We start from the raw sequence: 22,237 nt of genomic DNA, 5'->3' as shown, positions 1-22,237 counted from the left end.
TAACAACAACAAAAAGGCAGTGTGGTTTGAGTGCCAAAACTGAATGCTGCTTTTTCTCCCGCCGATTAAACCATTGTATGAAAAACACACATTAGTGCAATTTGCCACATCAAAGAGGCCGTTCGGCTTCCTAGAGGAGAGCTGGGGAAAGGAAAGGAAGAAAAGAAACAAGGAAGAGCTTCTAAAACAAAAAAAAACGCCGGATTTGGACGAGAAGTCGAGGGGCTTCCTGGCCCTGTGTGGTCCCGCACCGTCAGCGCGAGCCTATGGGCTGTCTGGGGCCCTGACACACACCCTGGGTTTAAAAAGCAGGGGCTGGAGGTTTGCTGGAGACACTCCTTTCCAGCGTCGAGGTGCACTGAAGTCTCTCCGCTTCTCCTGGTCTCGGGATGTGTTTGGTTTATAGCCGGGCCCCCGGGGTGCTGCTGCTTGTGGCCCTCCTCCTCCTCCTGAACACCGGCTGCAGCGCTGAGCCCGTGGGTAAGACAGCGCTCCTATTGTCCACACTGTGCTAACATTAGCGCTCGGTGGGTAGACAGGTAATGTCGTGGGTGTCTCGCGTGTAGGTGTGTTGGATCCGGATCCTCCAGAGTTGTGGTGGCTCTTTGAGAAGTTGCGTGTGGGTTTACACCAGTGTGACTGGGAAGCGCTCAGGTCTTGTCAGGGCAGGTTTGCGGTGGAGCCTCTTCAGAGGAGTTACTGCCTCGGACCAACGCTGTTTCTGAGAAGGAGAAGTTGTTTAAAGCGTCATGTTTGTTCTGGTGTGCAGATGAATGGGAGAAGGAGCCGGTGTACTGGAACGATCAGGCCAGGAGGACGCTTCAGACGGCCCTAGCGCTGCCACTGCGAGCGCACCGCGCCAAAAACACCATCCTCTTCCTCGGTGACGGTGAGTTATACACACAACTGCCTATCAAACTACATTACAACAGTACAATTTCTTAGTAATTATTAATGATTTTTTTTGAGATTTGAATTACACTAAGCCTTCAATATCATATTTTATTTATATATATATGAATAAACTATGATATTGAAGGCGTAGTGTATTTCAAATCTATATATAGGTAATATATATATATATATATATATATATATATATATATATATATATATATATATATATATATATATAGTGCTGGGCAACGATTAATCGCATCCAAAATAAAAGTTTGTGTTTATGTGTGTGTACTGTGTATAATTATTTTGTATATATGAATACACACACATGCATGTATATATTTAAGAAAAATGTGTTATTTATCTATACAATATTTATGTTTATATATAATATAAATTATGTATAAATATATATATAGTATACATGCAAATATTTCTTAAATGTGTGTATTTATAAATACAAAATAATTATACACAGGACAGACACATTATGTAAACGTAAACTTTTATTTTGGATGCTAGTTGCCCAGCACTATATATAGACACTTTAGCATAAGAAGTACAGAAATAATATACTTTAAAAGAATATACTTAAATGCTGAAGTAACTGGAAAAAAAATGTATTGCGATGAAAATGTATTATAGTTCAAATTTATGTTAAATGCAAAAGTTCACTTAAAGGTGCAGTGTGTGATCTTTAACAGCATCTAGTGGTGAGGTTTTGAATTGCACCCAACAGAAGTTCTGGTGGCCGACAGGAAATGATGTCATCTCTGAGACAGCAGAGAGTAGCCAGTTCAGCAATGAGGTTTCTTTACAAAGATACATTAAGAAATTAGGTTTACTTGATTGTTCAGTAAAACGATGTTATTGCGAGTATTATAGTTACGTGTTCATCATTGTGTCAGTGTTTTACTCGCTGACTTTAGCTAAAGCTTCTTTGCATGAAGAACAACACAGTGACGAAACACGTTTGTCCGTTCAGGGCCACTGTAGAAACATGTCGATGTAAGCGGACCCGCGGTGTGTGTATAGAGAAATGCTCATTATAAGGTAGTAAAAACATAACGGTTCATTATGTAAGGTCTTTATACACCACTGAAAAAATAGTTATGTATATTATATTGCATTTCTGTCTACAGATCCTCCTAAATATTACACACTGCACCTTTAAGAGTGCTTTTTTACCCAGTAGAGCTTAAGTAGTACTGTATATGTATATGTAAATATATGTAATTTCACAATTACTTTGAAAAATAGCACTGACAAGCATTTATGGCAAACTAAAATATACTTTAATGTCATTTCAATTTAAACTTTTGTGTCATATATTTAAATATATTTGTAATTTCACATTTTTAATGAGGAAGATGCAATTAAGTACATTTAAAATATATTAGCTTTATATGTGATATTGAATAACACCGTTAAAATGATAATCAAATATTTTACATGTGCTTTAGTATGTTAGTCAACACATCAAAATAGAGTACACTTTAAAGCGTGTTAAAAGATTATTAAAGTCCCCCTGTTGTGAAAATCCAGATTTGAATTTTGTTTATATGTCTATGTGGTGTTTTTAATACGCTGGGCAAATTCATAAGTCGACAGCATTGCTGAGTATTTTCTCCTTAAAACTGCAGTGAACCAAAGACAGTCTCAAAAACACGGTTTGTTTCTGACGTCACAAACTACCTTGTAACCAATCAGATCAACGTGTGATCGTCAACCAGTGGATCTCTGAGTGAGTGAGTGAGTGTGTGGAGGCGGGGCTCATTTGCATATTCATAGAACCGCGTATACTAAATGAGGCAAAGGTGTCGAGTTACATTCAAGATATTTTAATGCATAACAAAAAAAACAAAACAAAAACAAGGAAAAACGTTTAAATGTGTCATTTTGGTGATCAAAGATGAGTTTGATTGACCTGAGGGGGACTTATTTAAATTGTTTTAATTAAAACAATAACTTATTAAAAAAAAATTAAATTGTAAAGAAACATTCATGAAAGTATACACACTTTAAGAGCTCCTAAGTGGCCTTTTATTATGTTATCTGCAAGTATAGTCTCTATTAAGCAGTGTTTGGAAAAGCTACTTTTAAAAGTATTGCAATACAATATTGCGTTACTACCTAAAACAGTAACTAACTTGAGTTGCTTTACTTTTGTGTTACCTTTTCTCTCTTGGGCTGGGCTTGCTTGTCAGTTTTTTGATAACAAAACGTTATATTTTGGGCTAATGTAAAGGCTCATTCGCACCAAAAGTGAAATGAATAAGCCTGAAGGAAAGGCAAATCCCCACGTGTACAGTAGAGGGCGCCGCTCAAACTAACCTTTCAGCCGTGCTGCCATTCTGGAGTGAAGAAGAAGAAAGATCAACACTCTTACTTCAGCAATAAAAACAACAAAAATAAACAAATGTGATGTGTATGTAGTCATTTTGCAGTCATTGGTTAATAAAGTGAGATTAAATGCATAAAGTATATTTGTGTTATTTAACATTTAATTATTGCCGATTTGTGTAATATTCTGAGTTTGCATTTCACTGTTTTTATTCATTTTGAGGAATACTGAATGTGTTTTGTGCAAGTGAGATGAGTAAATGCTCACACTTAGACTAGATCTACAATTACACCATGTTCACACACACAACGCCTCTGCACTTTCGATTCCTATCAACATGAGGACAGGAGAGCTGTCCGTCAATATATGGGGAAAAAAAACCCCTGCATACTTATCTGAAAAAGTAACTCCGATATTTTGTTGTAATTTTAATAGTAATGCATTACTTTACTAGTAACTTGAAAAAAGTAATCTGATTACATACAGTAACTTGCGGTACTTGTAATGTGCACTTCTAAAATTTGAAGTACACTACAAGTGCACAATCTTTTCACAAGGGTTTATAACTGGCCATTTTTACACTGCTCTCTTGAATACTTGATTTAATGACACATGTATGTTTAATTTGGTAAGTAGCTGCATAATAAGTGGGATAATGCGCAATGGGTTTGTTTTGCGATAATGATTGGTTGACTGTATATTACGCGCACACCTGTTACTTCTTACCCCATATTTTACTGTCGAGTTTATGAATGGTTTCGGGCTCAGCTCAGCTCAGGGTCAAGCTGTGATATTATAAGTGACAGCAAGGCTGTGTGTGTTCATCCTTCAGGGATGGGTGTGTCCACGGTCTCAGCCGCCCGTATACTGCGAGGACAGATGGAAGGACGCTCGGGGGAGGAGACTGTTTTGGCCATGGACACGTTTCCATATGTCGCCCTGTCAAAGGTCTAAAGATGCGCATTTCCCACACTGTTTTATCACTATGCTAATCAGCCGAAGACATCATTAGTAACTTGTCTATGTAGTAAGTAGTAACTAGTCTTGTGTTATGCAAGAAAAATAACATTGGTTATGCGGTGTATGAAAAAGTTTGAGATTGCATTTTTCATTTTCCATATTGAGATTCTGGGTTATCGGAAAAAAATACAAACAACACCTTTACTAGCAAACAAAGTAAAAAAGAAAAAAATCTGGAGGAATTCAGATGCCCCTGAAAACACACATGACTGAGGGGGAATGATGGACTAAGGAGATTGTTTATCTAACAGCCGTTCATTTTAACACTATAATTATTTAAAGTTGTGTGATGTGTTTCCAAACAGACGTATAGCGTTGACAAGCAAGTGGCGGACAGTGCCAGCACAGCGACTGCGTATCACTGCGGTGTGAAGGCCAATGCCAAGACGGTGGGCTTGAGTGCCAAAGCCGTGGCCTATGAGTGCAACACAACATTTGGCAATGAGGTTTTCTCAGTGTTGCATCGTGCCAAAACACAAGGTATTTTCCATTTAGCCTCACTATCACTATGTTGTTGTTGTTTTTTATTGTTGTTGTTCTTAAAGGGATAGTTCAACCAAAAATAGTGCACAAGTCATATGGACTGTTTGGTCTTGTCTTGCATTTTATCACTTAAAGGTACACTGTGTAGGAATTTCTCCCATCTAGCAGTGAAATTGTATTTTGCATTCAAACCAATAGTGCTCTCTAGCGCCTCGCTTTTCAAATGCATGTTGTAGCCGTATGTGCCAAGAAGCTCTGACAACATGTCTTCCAATAGCACTTCATCGAGTTTTCTTTCGGGTGATGAGGTTCGTTATTTCAAACAAACTGCAACTCGCCACACAACTAACAAACGAATGTCACAGTGAATCACAGACTGTAAAACGCATCTCCTGTGTCTCGGCATAAGTATGATCCTGCGTTATGAAGTACCGTGCAGTGCAGACAAGCGCCTCTCGCTGATCTCCTTGTCCGTCTCGGCTGGATTTGGTTTCAGTCACGTGACGCTAGCTCTGAACGAAAATGCGTTGAGGTAGACTAGTGCTTTTTGTCCCTCTCTGCTATTATAGTTTTTCAAGATGGTGGAGCGACATGGAAGCCTCCGTGGACTTACCCGTCCCATGTAAATAAAGATAAGAAATTCTTCGCTTACAAGGATGAGTCAGATCATTGGCAGATGTAATTTTACACCAATGAGGACATATTTATGAATAAAGACATATCTATGAATAAAGACATTGATTTTAGCTAATAAAATATATTTAAAAAAACTACACAGTGTACCTTTAAAACTCATTTTTGATCACCAAAATGACATTTAAAAGTTTTTTTTCCTGTGATAGTTTTTTATTCATGCCTTTTATTAAATAGCTTGAATGTAACTCTACACCCTTGCCACAAACTCTTAAAAATCAAGGAGTTTTCGCAGCAATGCCCTAGAAGAACCATTTTTGGTTCCCCAAAAGCAACTTTCAGTGAAAACTTCTTAAAATAACCTTTTTTTTCTTAGTGCGAAGAACATTTTAATAATCTAAAGAACCTTTTGTGGAATGGAAAGGTTCCAGGGATAATAAAGGTTCTTAATTTTGAACTATCCCAGACAGCAACATAGTGTCGGCCCAGATCCGGCTCACATCTGGTACATGTGGACTACACGCGGACCAGATGTGGGCCGGATCTGGGCGACACTATGTTACAGTCTGGGATAGATGCCAATAAAGAAGCTTTATTTTGAAGAGTGCAGATTGCCTTACTCATGCGGGATGTGATGGTGTGTGGTTGTGTGTGTATCAAGGAAAGTCTGTGGGCATTGTGACCACCACCAGAGTCCAGCACGCTTCACCCGCCGGGGCCTACGCCCACTCCGTGAGCCGGAGCTGGTACAGCGACGCAGACGTGCCCTCCGCCGCCCGCCGCCAGGGCTGCTCCGACATCGCCACGCAGCTCGTGACCAACACCGACATTGATGTGAGCCCCAATGTTTCATGCCAGAAGTTTATAAATAACTGCTTGTGATGGTATTCTGCACTAGCCTGGTCCTACCAGACTCTCGTACATTTCATTTGTACAGAGAGTCTGGGTACTCCCCATTGACAAGCGTTAACTTCCTTGTAGGCAGGTACTCAAGGCAGGTTTAAAACTATTGGATCTGTCATAACCAATCGCTAACATTTGGTCGTGAAGAAACTACAACTCAAACTAGCGCACAACCTCAACGTCATCGTTCTCAGCCACTCCCTCAGTTCGCTGATTGGACCAGAAAATAAATTGGCTGGAGAAAACCCGCGAATATACCGCAAACCCAGACGACGTACTGAAGGAAAATGAAAATTGAGCGGAAGTACGTAGGAGGGTGGAGCCAGGCTAATTCTGCACAGCTGCACACACAAATAATTACTATTTGACTGTCTGATTTGTTATAGTGAATTTGTTCATTCAGATGGTTCATATAAATGAACAGACTCACAAAAATGATTCGCCATTTCGAGGCCCTCTGTACTGTACTATATTCTATTTGTACTATATAGAGTTTTTTGGAACAAGTTTCAAGTTTGATACTTTCTATCAACAGCCACTATTTGTAACATCTCTACTTTAACTGGTCAGGCCGCGAGTGCAGAGACGGAGTGGTGTTTACGACAGTGACGTTAAATACAAGTACTCCACAGCGACTCTAGGGGTCGCTTTTTGTCAAAAACGGAAATCCTGCATATTGTGCCTTTAAAGGGGAACTATGCAGGTTTTTTATCTTAACTGAATAGCTTTGGAGTCATTGGAATGGTTATATTACTTTTTTCGGGTTGAATGGTGGTCGTCTCGCACCCCCCTATCGCCTGTGAGCGGAAAAAACACACTTGCAACTTTGGGCCGCCGGCCGCCGCATCAGGAAGTATCGCGTGATATCAGGTCTCGCGATGTAACGAATTGCTTTACGGCAAAAAAAATATGCTAAAATTCTGTCATTATTGCGCTCCTGCACGCTGTTCGAACCCGAATGAAGAAGACGTTGTAAAGAATGTCCCGTCTGCTTTGATGTCGTTGATCTACTAGCCTCTGGTATCTGAGAGTCGCCAACGAGTTTTTCGGCAGTGTTGTCAAATATCTATTCTGAAGCTGTAGGGGGCGCTCTATAGAGAAACCTGCGAGCAAAAAGCGAGAATACAGCGAAGAAATTCCCGAAACTGCATAGCCCTGCTTTAATACCAAATGCATCAGTGAAATAACTAAACTTAAACCTTTTTGAGACGAGAGGTTGGTAAATGTCAAATATGTGTCTCTGTTGTAGGTAATTCTTGGCGGTGGCCGTATGTACATGACACCCAAGGGTACGCCTGATCCAGAATACCCCTCTTCATCCTCTCGCAAAGGGGATCGCAAAGACAAAAGGAACCTCATTGACGTTTGGCTAAATGCTCGTAAGGTATCGCCAAGAAATCCATTTACCACAGCACAAATTTGTGATTGTAAACCCCTGCTACAATCTTGTCTGTTTTGTTTATTAGGGAAGGAACGCCCAGTATGTCTGGAACAGAGATCAGCTTAATGCAGTGGATGTTAAAACAACAGACTGCCTGATGGGTAATGCCAGTTCACAAGGATTCTGCATTGTCAAGTCTGCCACGATGATATTCTCATACATTTTTCTCATTCAGGTCTGTTTGAACCCAAAGATATGAGATTTGAAGTGTTTAGGAATCGTAGCCGTGACCCCTCTATTGTGGACATGACAGAGAAAGCCATTCAGATCCTCAGCAAGAATCCTAAAGGGTTTTTTCTCTTTGTGGAAGATGAGTATTTATCATTTGCTGTGGTGCTACTGATTTATCAAGATATTCTGCTAACAGTGAAACACATCTCTGTTTGTGTTTTACGAGGTAGAATAGACCATGGACACCATGATGGCGTTGCCAATCTTGCTCTGACTGAAACCATCATGTTTGACCGGGCAATTCAGAGAGCGTCTGAGCTGACCAGCGAATCGGACACTCTCACTGTTGTGACTGCAGATCATTCCCACGTCTTCACTTTTGGTGGAAACACTCCCAGAGGGAACCCTATTTTTGGTAGCTTTCTTCCTGTCTTTGCATTTAAATAATGACAATTTTAAGAATAAAAAGCTATGATGACCTATTCATTTTGTCAAAAGTACTCTAGAGTCTAGAGTAAGTACATTTTGTTTGGGCACATTACCAAATATTTCCACTAAATGAAATTAGTTTGCTATTCATTTCCAATTTGGTCATTTTTGACCACGTGAAGTACAAGTGATTTTTTTTAGGAGCATTTAACCTTTAACCATTTTTTTTTTATCAAATAGCAAGTGCTAAAATCTTTACCAAGTGTCATACCATTCTGATGTATTAAAAAAATTCTAAGACCAAAGAGCACTAGAGGGTTAAATACATGACGAACTTTACAAGTTTCAATAGAAATTAGATATTAGGTTTGAGTTCAGAATGTCGGGCTTCATTCGGACTCTGTTGAACCCAAGGTGCTTCATGCACTTTTTTACTTGTTAATTTGTCTTTCAGGTCTGGCACCCAAGAAGGCTGAGGATAGTCTTCCATTTACTAGTATCTTGTATGCTAACGGACCAGGATACGTTCATGTGAACGGAACAAGAGGAAACGTTTCAGCAGTGGATTATTGTAAGTGTTCACATAATTTAGCACACTACCTACACTCTTAAAAATAAATATTGTTTATTGGCATCTTTGGTTCAAGCTTAACATCCATTGAATCTTTCCATCCCACTAAAGGTTCTTTATAGTGGAAAAAGATTATCTTTTTAAAATGTTAAAAAGTTCTTTGGAGTAAGAAAAAAAATATATTTTAAGAACCGATCACTGAAAGGTTTGGAAGCAGCTTGTTTCCACCACAGAATAAAAAATGAAAACGTTAATTTCGACTTTTTATCCCACAATTCAGACTGTGTTTTTCGCAGAATTTGGATATCTTACAATATAAGAAATAAACGCAAGACGCAAGTGTTTTTTGCTAGTTTCAGCCTGACGCAGTTATCATTTTCACGTTTTATTTTGAGGCAACCGAAATAGACTGAGCCATTGACCGACTGAAAACTGGTCTAAAGTGGATGGCGCAATATTTTTTTTGTTATTTAAAGAGCGTGTTTATGTAATGTGTAATGTGCAATCTATGTGTAATTTGCGCCTATAGGCGGGTCCTCAACGCACGTTCTTTCTGCTTATTACACACACAGGGATGCCCAGCACACAAACATGCAAAATATTAAAAATAAAAGGATTACAATGTAAAATATTATTATTGTGTACATAAAGAAATGGGGGAATTTGGCATGTCCCGTAGATGGTCTGGATGGATTTTAACCTCGTGCACGAGCAGATCCGTTTGCGCTCTGGAGAAGTGTTCAGTCTTTCCGTTTCAAAATTGCGGCATGCAAATAGCGAATCCGCTATGCCGCGAGCGCAACTCGAATGGGATAATACACTCTGATTGTTTTTTTTGCACGTTACGCCCAAAACACACCCATTACTCATTAAGAGAATAGAGACAACCCTTTTAGACCGAGTTTATATCTTGCAATTTGAACCTTATAACTTGCAATTCGAACTTTATTACTCAAAATTCCAAGAAAGTCAGAATTGTGAGATATATGCTGCGTTAATGCCATGTCGTAATTACCGTGACATTATACTCAGAGCTGTTCACATCCTCAGACTCGGAATTATGTGTATCTATGGCAACACTATCAATGGCAATATTAATCTGCAGCAGTCATGTGGTACAGAAGTCAGGTGGTACAAGTCGGAGCTCTCAAGAAATTCCCAATTTACAAGTTGTAATTACAAGTTCTACGAGGACATGAGTGCTTTTTACAAGCCGGAATCTTGTAATTACGGTAATTTCTACATGCGTGAACACTAAACTTGCAATTCTGAGACAAAAGTCACAATGAAGTCATCCATGACGAAAACAAGCTTCCATAGAAAGGTTATTTGGGGAACCAAAAATGCTTCTTCTATGGCTGCACAAACACCCTTCTGGAACCTTTATTTGTACGTGTGTATATATATATATAAATGTATATATATTTATATGTATCATAGATTATCTTATTCTGCTTGTAGTTGATGAAGAGTACATGCAACAAGCTGCGGTTCCTTTAGAGTCAGAGACTCACGGAGGGGAAGATGTGGCTATCTACGCCAAAGGCCCGATGGCTCACCTCTTTCATGGAGTCAAGGAGCAGAACTACGTGGCCCACGCCATGGCGTACGCAGCATGCCTGGAGCCGTACACCAACTGCTCGCTGCGTCTCCATGACTCCGGCGGCTGTAGACACACGCTCTCAGGGCTTCTTATCGCACTGACCGCTGGGGTTTGGCTTGTCGCAAGATGACAGACTCCATTACATGAGCGAATGAGGCCCCAGGACTCTTTTTGGGCTTTTTGGAGATGTATAACCCAAATTGTTTATATTGAAGTTTGGTTCTCTGCAGATGTGCAATGCTGTGTATATAAATGTAAAGTTTTTCTTCTTCTTTTTTTTTACATTTATTTTATAACCAGATTTTTTTTGTATATATTGCACAATGGAAAGCTCTTTTGCACTGTGATTATAAATGTCAAACATGTGAGATCAGATCAATAAATTTTCTAAAAGACAACATTAGTCATTTTGTCGGTCTTATCAATTAAATAGCACTTTCATAATTGCTGTCTTATATATATTGAAAGTGATTATTACTGTACGTGCAATTCAAACGGAAACAAGATTATTTTTCTTATCCCATTGGCAGATAATTTAGCTTGTTTTAAGCAAAAAAACACTTAATTTAAAACAATACATATTATCTTATGGCATTTTACTTATCTAGTATGCAGTTTTCAGTCAATATCATGTCAAATTGTCATGCATGATAAGTAGGCTACATGATCAACAGTACAAGTGACCTTTGGTCTGAAGTTAGACTATAAAGAGAAGGGTTCGGACGAGTCTGACAGAGCTCGAACCATGGCCACGACACAGACTCTTCTGATTATTGGGATATTTGCTTTAGCAGCCTTTGATGGATGTTTCTCCGCTTCTCCTGGTAAGTGCAATTCCACAGTTATTCTTTCTTCTCCAAACAAAGTGAATGAAACCATGTTTCTTTTCTGGAATTAATTTCAAGTGGAGGAGCAGAACCCAAAGTTTTGGTATGGAAAGGCTAAAGAGGCTCTGGATGTATCCCTCTCTATGATGCCCAACATGCGGCGCGCTAAAAATCTCATCCTCTTCCTCGGAGATGGTGAGTTACACAAAACCGCATTTCTTGGTTTTGCATTGTTCTCTTTTATATATTTATAATCTTCACTGATTCCGTAGCAATTTAGCAGAGATGTACCAATTATTGTGGTGCACAGATTTGGGGAATTTGTCAAAATTAGCAGTTGTTTGATGGAACATAAATGCCATTACAATACATTTTAGACACTAATTTCTGCAGCATAAAGGCCGTTTACATCAACAATGATAAGATGAACATAATAACTAGCGTCCACGCCAACTGATAATAATGTTCTGTTTATTTTAAATGTGTGCTTTTATTATGTTGTCTGCCACTTTAAATGCTTGAGATCTTTAATGCTGTCAATGTTTTTATGGTTTATCAGCAGGAAAATCTTTCTGAAGCGATTTCAATCTGTGCTGTTAAAAATTGTTTGTGGTCATTGAAAAAAATAAATAAATAAACTAAACTAAACTAAATAACAAAATATTAAACTTATCGAACCTACATTTTTTTATTGAAATATGTAAGCTAACTGAAATAAGTTTAAGTACTAAAATTACTTGAACTTAAACTAAAACAAAAATAAATGAAAGCTAAATAGAAATATCTAAACTAAAACTAAACTGAAGTTTAACTAAAAGTAGTATGTAATAAATATAAAAATAAACCAATTCAAATTATGAATAAATACTATAATAATATATAAATAATACTAAAATAACACTGATTATGACGGTATCGTTCGCTGTGTCATAGCTGTGGTTTGAATTTGACTATTCTCGTAGAACAATTATTAAAACTAGTTTTAATTATTATCTAGGCATGAACAAGCACTGTTACACTATAAAAAGTGATGAGTTGACTTAACTTTTAAAAATGGGAGGAAGTTATTGAAGTTAAAGTTATTGAGTAAATAAACTACACACGTATTGAAAAAATTCCACATAACTTAATTTTTTCAATTACCGGTACGCATTAGGTTTATTTACTTAATAACTTTAAGGCAACAGGTTTCCTCCCTTTTTTAAGTTAAGTCAATTCATCACTTTTACAGTGAAGTTACACTATTATTACAATGTTACTGCATATTACACGTCCACAATGAACAATAGCACGAGGCCTTGCTTGGGTTTATGTGGTGTGCTTCAAATTTCACGTGTAAATCACCGCTGTCAAAGTCCTAAGATACGAGATTTTACGAGACTTTAGATTAGATAATCCGATTATTTACTGTAAGTATACGGAAGTCAATTGTGCCTATGCAATTAATTTATCAAATGTTATAAAACGTATGGATAATACCAAAAAGTTTATTAAAAACTTTCATATTTAGTAAAGATCAAATGTGTAATATTACTGACTAAGATAATCAATACATCATATATGAATCATGCATGTGTTAGTCAATTTTAAATCATTTAAACAAATAAAACTTGTGTGCCTTAAAGTAGTGTAACGTGTTGTTTTTGTCCCGCGATGAGGCATGGGCATCAGCACTGTGACGGCAGCCAGGATCATGAAGGGACAGATGGATGGGAAGACCGGAGAGGAGAGTGTCCTAGCCATGGACACGTTCCCTCATCTCGCGCTCTCCAAGGTGCCGAGATCTCGCTGGCTGGACAGAAGAGGCTGGTAATGTAGATTTGAGGACTCGTAATGATAATGCTGTTTGTGTTTGTCCCTGCGGTAGACCTATAATGTGGACCAGCAGATGCCGGACAGCGCAGCGACAGCCACTGCTTATCTCTGTGGTGTGAAGGCAAACTACGGCACTCTGGGTCTCAGCGCAGCCGCGAGACGCAAAGACTGCAGCTCCGCTAAAGGCAACGAGGTCAAATCCATCCTTCATCAGGCCAAGATGGCAGGTAATGCAAGACCAGCTGATCTTTCCCAGAGGTTTTCAGAGTTAGGCAGGTGATCAGTTCTTTTGAAAAAATTTTATTTTTTATTTTTTTTTGCATCTAAAGATGACTTCAAAACAGACAATTAGTTACTGGTGGGTATTTGTGGAATACTATTTAATAAAAAAAAAAAAAAGTGTAGCTACTGTATATCTCACAAAAGCGACTTCTCATAACTTCTACTTTATTTATCATGATTTCAACTTAATTTCTCACAATTTCAAGCTTTCAACTATTTCTTGACATACAGTAATAGCGAATTTATTTCTTTATACCTTAATTGCAATTTTAGTTTGAATAATTGTGACCAAATTCTCACCATTACGAATTTAAACATCACAATTTTAACTATATTCCTCACAATTTTAACTTTTTCCTCACAATTTTTACTTTTTCCTCACAACTTCAACTATTTCTCACAATTTCAACTTTATTTCTTACAATAGCGACTTTATTTCTTTACATTTCAATTGCGATTCTAGTTTTCATTGTGACTTTATTTATCACCATTACGACTTTAAACCTCACAATGTAAACTTTATTCCTCAAAATGTAAACTTTATTCCTCACAATTTCAACTATATTTCTCAAAATTTCCTCTTTATTTCTTACAATAGCGACTTTATTTCTTTACATCTCAATTGCGATTTTAATTTTTATTGTGATTTTATGTCTTACCATTACGACTTTAAACCTCAAAATTTCAACTTTATTCCTCACAATTTCAACTATATTTCTGACTATTTCAACTATATTTCTTACAATAACGACTTTTTTCTTTACATCTCAATTGCAATTTTAGTAAAATTGAGATTTTATTTCTCACCACTCAAAATTTCAACTTTATTTTTCGACAATTTCAACTTTATCTCTTACAATAGTTACTTTATTTATCACTATTACGACTTTAAACCTCACAATTCCAACTTTATTTTTCATCATTGTGACTACTGAAATTACATCTGCATATCACACAATCTGAACCTTAAATCTTGAGATTTTAACTTTATTTCTTGTCATTTTAAACTTCAGAGTATCACAATTTGCAGCCTTATTTCTTATAATTGAGACTTCACAATTTCCACTTTAAATCTCGTAATTTCAACTTTATTTATCTGAATAGCGATTTTTTTGTGTGTGTGTGTTATTGGTACTTTATTTCGGACAATTATCTCTATTATCTTTCTCACACTATTAAGCAAGATGTGAAACGTTTATCCTAAGGTTGTCTACTTGTATACCTGTTGATTTTAAAACACCTTTAGTCACCCAAAATATTCACAGATAAAAAAGGGTTAGAACTTTATTCGTCTATATGATCTTACATGGATTTTGATAACTTAGAAATTGGTCGATAATTTAATCAAAAAATACTACTGTTGATTGCAGGCAAACTTTGAACTAATGACTTATTTTACAACAGTTTGTTAGAACTCTTCGTTCTCTACTTTGAACCCTTTTATGTATGTATTTTATGGTTAAAAGAGCAGCTCATTATCTCTTATCTGTGACAAAACACTAAACCCGTTGAAGGCATACTTTGCTTATAAGGAATACCTCATCCATATAAATGACTGATTTGGTATTTTCCAGGGAAGTCTGTTGGCATCATAAGCACGGCGCGTGTCCAGCATGCTTCACCCGCCGCCAGTTACTCCCACACTCCTGAAAGAGGCTGGTACAGCGATGAAGAGCTGACGTCTGAAGCCGTCGCTGGGGGATGCAAGGACATTGCGTACCAACTCGTCCATAATACTGATATAGACGTAAGGCCCTAACTTCGCATAACATTGAACTATAGATAAGTTGTCGATATGTCAATCTGAAAGTCTCACTTATGAAATCCCTCTATGATTTTATTGTAGGTTATTTTAGGAGGTGGCAGACAGTACATGTTTCCCAAGGAAACCTTTGATCCTGAATACTCCACATATACGGGGAGCCGAAACGACAAAACAGATCTCGTTCAAGAGTGGTTAAAAAACAGAAAAGTAAGTCAAACCCCTTCCAAAATACAAAAAAAAATCATCATTTATTCACCCTCATGAAGTTCCAGAACTAAATTACTCTGTTTCCCATTGGAACACAAAAGGAGATGTTTAGACGAATGTCCTGGTTGCTCTTTTCCATACAATGGCAGTGAATGAGGACATTTTAGTATTCAATATTCTTGCAAATCTCATTCATGTTCAGTTCATCACAAGAACCAACCCCATGTCATTAATGATGGGAACACACACAACCAAAGCAGTCCATAATGTGTGAAGCGATCGATCCATTCCCATTCATTCCAACTGCAGTCTTGGCTGGTTCACATCTTGCCTAACATCTCCTTTTGTGTTTAATGGAAGAAAGTCAGCCATACAGGTTTAGAACAACGAGAGGACGAGAGGATGACAAAATTTGTATTTTTGGATGAACTTCACCTTTAACAACCTCTACTTTCTTTAGAATTCACAATATGTGTGGAATAAAGAAGAGTTTGATGCTGTCAACGAGGACAACACTGATTACTTGATGGGTAAGTCCGCCTTTTCCACACTGTAAAAAAAATTGCTGCAATTATTTAGCACAACTTAAAATCCAACATTGTTTCAACTTTAAAAAGTATGTGTTCAAGCTTGACTTAAAATATTAAGTTTAGTTAACTTAAGTTTAGTTTGGTTAAGTTGGATATTTAAGTTATCTCAACAAATTTTAACTAATCGCAGCCACATTTTTTACAGTGCACTTGGAAAGGAAAATTCCACCTGTTATGTTGATCCTACATTACAGTATAAAAGTAATATCATTCACCAAGCTTGTTTCCGCCACACAATAGAAAAATTTTATCGATAATTGCAGCTTTTTTTCCTCACAATTCTGACTTTTTTTCCCCCTCACAATTGTGAGATATACACTGCAATTGCGAGTTATGAAATCAGAATTGAGAGATATAAACTCTCGAGGCAAACTCACAATTCTGACGCAAGTGGCAAGTTTATATCTTACAATTCTGACAAAATAAGTCAGAGTCATGAGTCAATAAGTCAGAAACTTGCAATTACGAGTTATAAAGTCCAATTCTGAGGATTTTTTTTTAGCTTTATAACTCGCAATTGACCCTTCGCAGGGAGCTTGATTGACAGGTGATCTGACCAATCATACTTCGCCATTTTGTCCAACAAAGCAGTCAGGAGAGTTAGTAGATTAACATGGGAGGATTTGAACTTGAGAAGCGGAGTGTACTGACGCCTTTCCGCGGTTAAAACAACATTTCTTCTGATGTTCATTCATGTTTATTTGATGCTATAAATGAACTAGAAGGAAGAGACGATCGGTTCACGAGCAGCTTTAACTGAGGCGACACAGCGATCTGTCACACACGTTAAAGAGACACAAAACTGTATTTATTGTTTACATTTCTAAAAAAAAAAAAAAAAATTTGAAAGGTGAGACTTTGTTTAATATGTTTAATATCAAAAGTAACTGAAAAGTAACCTGGTCTGTGTCTGTCAGTGTGTTGCCACTGTCCTCTCTGCTCCGCAATGTGTTTTTCACTGCGTGAGAACATGTGTGTGTGTGAGAGCGGCGTAGCTTGTCGGACGTAGCAACAGTAACTAAGGGGGCGGGTCTTTGCGAACGGTCAATTGCGAGTATATATCATGCAATTCTGAGTAAATAAGTCAGAATTGCAAGATGTAAACGTGCAATTTCGGGGGGAAAAAGGCGGGATAAAAAGTAAAAAAAAACTTTTTAATTTTGTTTTTCGGTGGCTGAAAACAAGCGTCCATGTACTTTTTGACTCCAGGTTGTTCCCAATGTGGTTTTAAACTGTTGTTTTCATTGTGATTAGGGCTTTTTGAACCAAAGGACACCAGGTACGAGCTGGAGCGCAACCATACGATGGACCCATCGCTGACAGAGATGGTGGAAAAAGCCATCAAGATTCTTCGCAAAAACCCTAAAGGATTCTACCTCTTTGTTGAAGATAAGTGGATATTTAGTGTCGTTTCTATTGCTTAACCCTCACGATGTGTTGAGTCGAGCGTACTTATTTCTGTGTGTTTTCTTTGCTGTAAGTGGGAGGATAGATCATGGCCATCACGCAGGCCAGGCCAAGTACGCTTTGACTGAGGCTGTGGAGTTTGACAGGGCCATTGCGCGGGCGGCCACACTGACGAGTGAAGACGACACCCTGTCCGTCGTGACAGCCGACCATTCCCATGTGTTTTCCTTCGGTGGATACTCCTACAGGGGCAATCCTGTGCTAGGTAGGCAAAAAAGTCTTTAGTGCACCTAAAAATAGTGGATTGTGCACCTAAAAATGAAAATTTGCCATCATTTACTCACCCTCTTTTAGTTTTAAACTTGAGAGACTTTGTCCTGTGGAAAACAAAATATATTTTGGGAATTTTTTTGTACAATAAAAGTCAGTTTTGTTGATTTGGACCCCATTGACTTTCATTGTATGGACAAACACTTTCACAAATTCTTCAAAATATCTTCAATTATGTTCTAGAGAAGAAAGATAGTCCTCCAAGGTGAGTTAATGATGACAAAAAAAAAAAAAAGTGAGTTTTCCGAATGAGGCCAATTATGTTCTGCTCAGGTTTCAAATGATTTGCCCATTAGGAATGCATTTTCCTTAAAAAAAAACAAGAAGAAAAGAAGGGTACATTGGGATTAAAAACAAGTTACTTACTTTGTCTTTTAGGCACTTCCTATTCAACAGCTGAGGATGGTAAGAGCTTTACTAATGCGCTTTACGGAAACGGTCCCGGATACCAGATTGCGAATGGTACTCGTCCTGACATGAATGCCACGGTCTCAAGTAAGTTTTATGAGTTTAATTGTTTTACCCTCAAGTGCAGAAGATCATTTTTAAGTGCACGGTACAAGCTCTGTTTTTAAAATACAGACGCCCCATCTTGTGGTCATTTATGTTACTGCAAACACAGTAACACATTAAAGCTATACTTCATCCAACAATAAACATTCTGTCTTTACTTATGCCATTACTCCCCCTTGAATAAAACCCAAAATAAGAAGTTTAGTGGAATCTCCAGGCTGCTCTTTTTCTTAGAATGAAATTGAATCATAATAATAGTTTGTATCGAACTACACTGTAAAATCTAACATTGTTCTTACTAAGACTTTTTTAGTTAACTTTACTTAATGTCCAATAATTTATTGATCTTACTTAAAATTATTTAGTAATCTGTACTGTTTGCATGCTATGCCTTTGTTACTCAGAAAACCCAAGTAAACATTACTTGACTGGTTTGAGTACCATTTTGCCAAAGCAAAAAAAACAGGCGGGGCAAATGGTTTTTGAGGCGGGGCAATTCTTTTCACTTATTTCTTCCACTTCTGCAGTCATCATTCATTTTCCAGTCACCTGGAATGTTATTGTCAATAAAACAAAACATTTTGGGAGAACGTCACATAAGTTGACTTCATAAATTCATGTTAATATCCTAAAATTTCTCACCGTTATTGTGATTAGTGTTCCCTTTGGTTGGGCATTTGGAACGTCATTTACATTATTGTAATTCTCTTACAATTGATGCCATGCAACATGAAATCGCAGTTATTTGATTCAAAGGAAGTGAAGTAATAAATATTATATATATTTATACTTAAATTATTTCCATGTTTTGAATGAATGTATTAATGATATATAACATAACTTTAATGAATAATAATGATCTTTTAACATTTTATTGTTAACACTTATGGCATAAACTTTTAATTGGGTTGATATAATCCCTCTATATTTGGGACAATATCTTGCTATTTTTCTTGAGTCACACACAGACTTTAACATTCAGCATGCAAACCACAACAATGGTAACAAGTTTATTTTTTTTATTAATTAGACCATTATAATTTTATTTGCTGTCTCTTGTCAATATAACCCCAAAAACGATAGCAAATAAAATTATAATGGTAAAATAAAGCCAAAAATAGTAAAACAAAGCAATTAATTTATTCATGCCGCAATGCACTATGGGAGTACACTTCCTCAGATCACAGATAGAATTAAGTTGACAAAACTTAAATGGATTAAGTTATGCTTACTTAATTAAATTAAGGCAACAAGTTTGCATGCTTTTTTAAGTAAGGTTTACTGATTCGATTTTACAGTGTATACACTCAAAAAAATGACATGTTGGCTTTGATTAACTTTTTTATGTCAACAGGTCACACATAACTGGATTACGTTAAACAAACATAATTTGTTCATGTAACTTCAACATCATGGAATTAAGTCATTTTAAAGCGACCCAATTTAAGTAATCTCAAAATGAATCTTTAAAGGCTTCCTGACATGATTCAGTTGTTTTTTATTTTCAATCATCCATTAATATTTCATTTATTTTAGTGACACATAATTTAATTTATAGACTATAGCTAGCTATTTGCTAGCAGTAGCACATATTAGCATCCTAAATGCTAAGATTTAATGCTCCTTCAATCAATGCAGTCGTAAGTAACTGAATCAGTCAGAGCCAAACACAATGCTCCACTCTTCTCCACAATGGTAACCCACTGTAATTTAAAAGGTTCTAATAATTCCAATGTAATTGAACATTAAACACAATTACACTATCAAGTCTTCCCCTTTTATAATTTTCCCAAAAAACACATAAAATAACACTTAGTTTTTTAACATTTATTCTCTCTTAATTCAATGCAAAGCTTGCTGGGAACTAACAAGCACCACTCAGCTTCAGTTAATGCAACACAAATCATGCATGTAATCCAACACAAACGGATTAAGTCAACTTAAATTTCACATTTTGGCAGATTGAACACAATTAAATTAAGTTAGGGCAAAATGTGAGTTGGCGTCGCACTATACCGCCACCCTCTGGATGTACGAATTTTTTACTTATCATAAATGGTTTGTGTTTAGACAATGCGTTAGGATTTTGTACTGTTAAGTTGAGACATAATTACGTGCACCTTCAAGAAAAATTCAAGTCAACAAACACAATTATTCTAAGTAAACTAAATATAAATATATTATGTAAAGTGCACAACCTTTAGAAGTGTAGCTTTAGAAGACTTATAGCACATCAGTGTTTTTTTGGAAATTAAAATTTTGCGTGAATTATTCCTTTAATCAGTTACATAATAATATGATAAATGAAATACTAATAACTGTATAGGATGATTAATGAATATGTGACTGTTGTTCCCAGGCAGCGATGCATATCTTCAGCAGGCTGCGGTTCCTCTTGATTCAGAAACTCACGGCTCTGAGGATGTTGCCATTTTTGCCAAAGGTCCAATGGCGCACCTCTTCCACGGGGTCCAAGAGCAGAGCTACATCCCTCATGCCATGGCGTACGCTGCCTGTATTGAGCCGTACACCGAATGCCTGCATGAAAACCATGGAGTTTGCACTCGGTTCAGCCTCCTGGTCCTGATGCTGAGCTTGCTGTGCTCAATCACAGCCCTGATATAACGTCCTGACTGAAGGTGCAATTTTAGCTTGTGCATCAGAACACATTTGCACATTTTTCTAATCCAAGCTGCAACATTTATAGACAACTGGAGGATATAGTGGGATAACTTCTACACTGTTTGCATATAAAGTTTGGTTGTTGAGATATCTTAGAAATCCTCTGTGAGGACATGAATCACTTCAGAAGAGATTGACACCTAAGTGATGGGCAAAAACTGATTGACAAATAGCAATAAAATCTGGCATCTACTGTAGGAATTGGGATTATCTTTACATGTTCTCTAAAACCACTGAATTAACAGCCATATAAATGTACTGTGTATATATAAAAATAAACCTCTTAATATTTACCTTCAAAATGCTGGCTATTATGATGTATTATAAATATGGTGGATGTTGGGAACAGCGTGATTCACTGGTGTCTTCTTCTTCAGGAAAAAGAAATCAAGTGGTTTGAAAGATATCAATTCTCCTATTGAGTTGAGTTGAGATGTATAAATCGCTTAAATGTACTGTGAAATTTAACATTAAGCCATAGTGTGTCTATTGTACACGATTCCAATGCCAGATAACCTTGTATCTTGTAAGTTCCTACGTAAGATTGAAAATTGTTCAAAGAAAGATTCAAACCTTCATGCATCCTCTACTTCTTGGCACGTTTTCGTAAAACTGACACAATGAGTTTTACTCTTTTGAGTTTTAGTCTTATTATGAAGCTGAAAAGTATACAAGAAAGGTTATTTTTTGTACCTGTGAATTAAAATTGATCATCCATTTAATGCCACTTTCTGTCAAAGTCTGTCAAATAAATAAATAAATACACTTTTTGACACTACATCCATAATGACAAAAAAAAAAGACCTCTAAAATAATTTTTTTTTTTCTAAAACAGTTTTCATTGCAATGTATCAAATAAAAAGTTCAGTGTTGATTTAGTTCTGTTTGATAGGTATCACCATCAATGATGACATGAGTTCAAGTCCATCCATCTCAGTTCAGATCTCATCCAATAGCGTCGGTGCTGTCAAATCAATTATTGCTGAATATTTAGTGTGCTCAACTAAATGGCGGCATCAAAAGTCAGATTGTGAACTGGTTCCAGGAAGAACCTTTAACATCCATGGAAACTTTCAATTGCACAAAAGGTTCTTTAGATTATTATAATGCTTTTCACTAAAAGAAACACATGTTTTGTTGAGGAACCCAAGTTCTTCCATGGCATCACCGTGAACCCCCGTAATGAAACCCTTTATTTGTAAGAGTGTAAAGAAAATAACAGTCATTTATCTGATGAGGAGGTATATAGTCTCCGACAGGCATGACAGTCAAAGTTCATATTTTCAAATTAAACTTCAGGGATGGATTGTTTGCATGAAGT

At 36.9% G+C, this 22,237-nt stretch overlaps 2 protein-coding genes and 1 long non-coding RNA gene across 3 annotated transcripts in view; 2 read left to right on the top strand and 1 right to left on the bottom strand.

The window, feature by feature from the left end:
* The first annotated feature begins 28 nt into the window (after positions 1-28).
* Positions 29-10,886, top strand: alpi.1 (alkaline phosphatase, intestinal, tandem duplicate 1). Its single transcript, XM_079593577.1, has 11 exons — positions 29-480; positions 770-889; positions 4,077-4,192; positions 4,570-4,744; positions 6,042-6,214; positions 7,533-7,667; positions 7,750-7,825; positions 7,900-8,034; positions 8,119-8,310; positions 8,779-8,895; positions 10,357-10,886. Exons 1-11 carry the CDS (start codon positions 390-392, stop codon positions 10,626-10,628), a joined length of 1,602 nt encoding a protein of 533 aa, XP_079449703.1. The 5' UTR covers positions 29-389; the 3' UTR covers positions 10,629-10,886.
* Positions 10,887-11,243: 357 nt separating this feature from the next.
* alpi.2 (alkaline phosphatase, intestinal, tandem duplicate 2) lies at positions 11,244-21,294 on the top strand (the record flags this gene model as incomplete). The annotated part of the gene is made up of 11 exons (XM_079593578.1): positions 11,244-11,322; positions 11,404-11,520; positions 12,984-13,099; positions 13,193-13,367; positions 14,997-15,169; positions 15,269-15,394; positions 15,855-15,924; positions 17,239-17,377; positions 17,466-17,656; positions 18,100-18,216; positions 20,594-21,294. The coding sequence occupies 11 exons, from the start codon at positions 11,244-11,246 to the stop codon at positions 20,857-20,859; spliced, it is 1,569 nt and encodes a 522-aa protein (XP_079449704.1). The 3' UTR covers positions 20,860-21,294.
* A 233-nt stretch (positions 21,295-21,527) lies between these two features.
* Positions 21,528-22,237, bottom strand: part of LOC306988102 — an 8,799-nt gene continuing 8,089 nt past the window's right edge. Inside the window, exon 3 of the long non-coding RNA XR_013795321.1 lies at positions 21,528-21,575. This is a non-coding gene — a long non-coding RNA (uncharacterized lncRNA). The remainder of the gene's footprint in view (positions 21,576-22,237) is intronic.

The sequence above is a fragment of the Phoxinus phoxinus genome (genome assembly GCF_949152265.1).
Source record: "Phoxinus phoxinus genome assembly, chromosome: 20".
Classification (NCBI taxonomy): Eukaryota; Metazoa; Chordata; class Actinopteri; order Cypriniformes; family Leuciscidae; genus Phoxinus; species Phoxinus phoxinus.
Note: the sequence above shows the minus strand (reverse complement) of the source record. Positions and strands in the feature narration are given on the sequence as shown.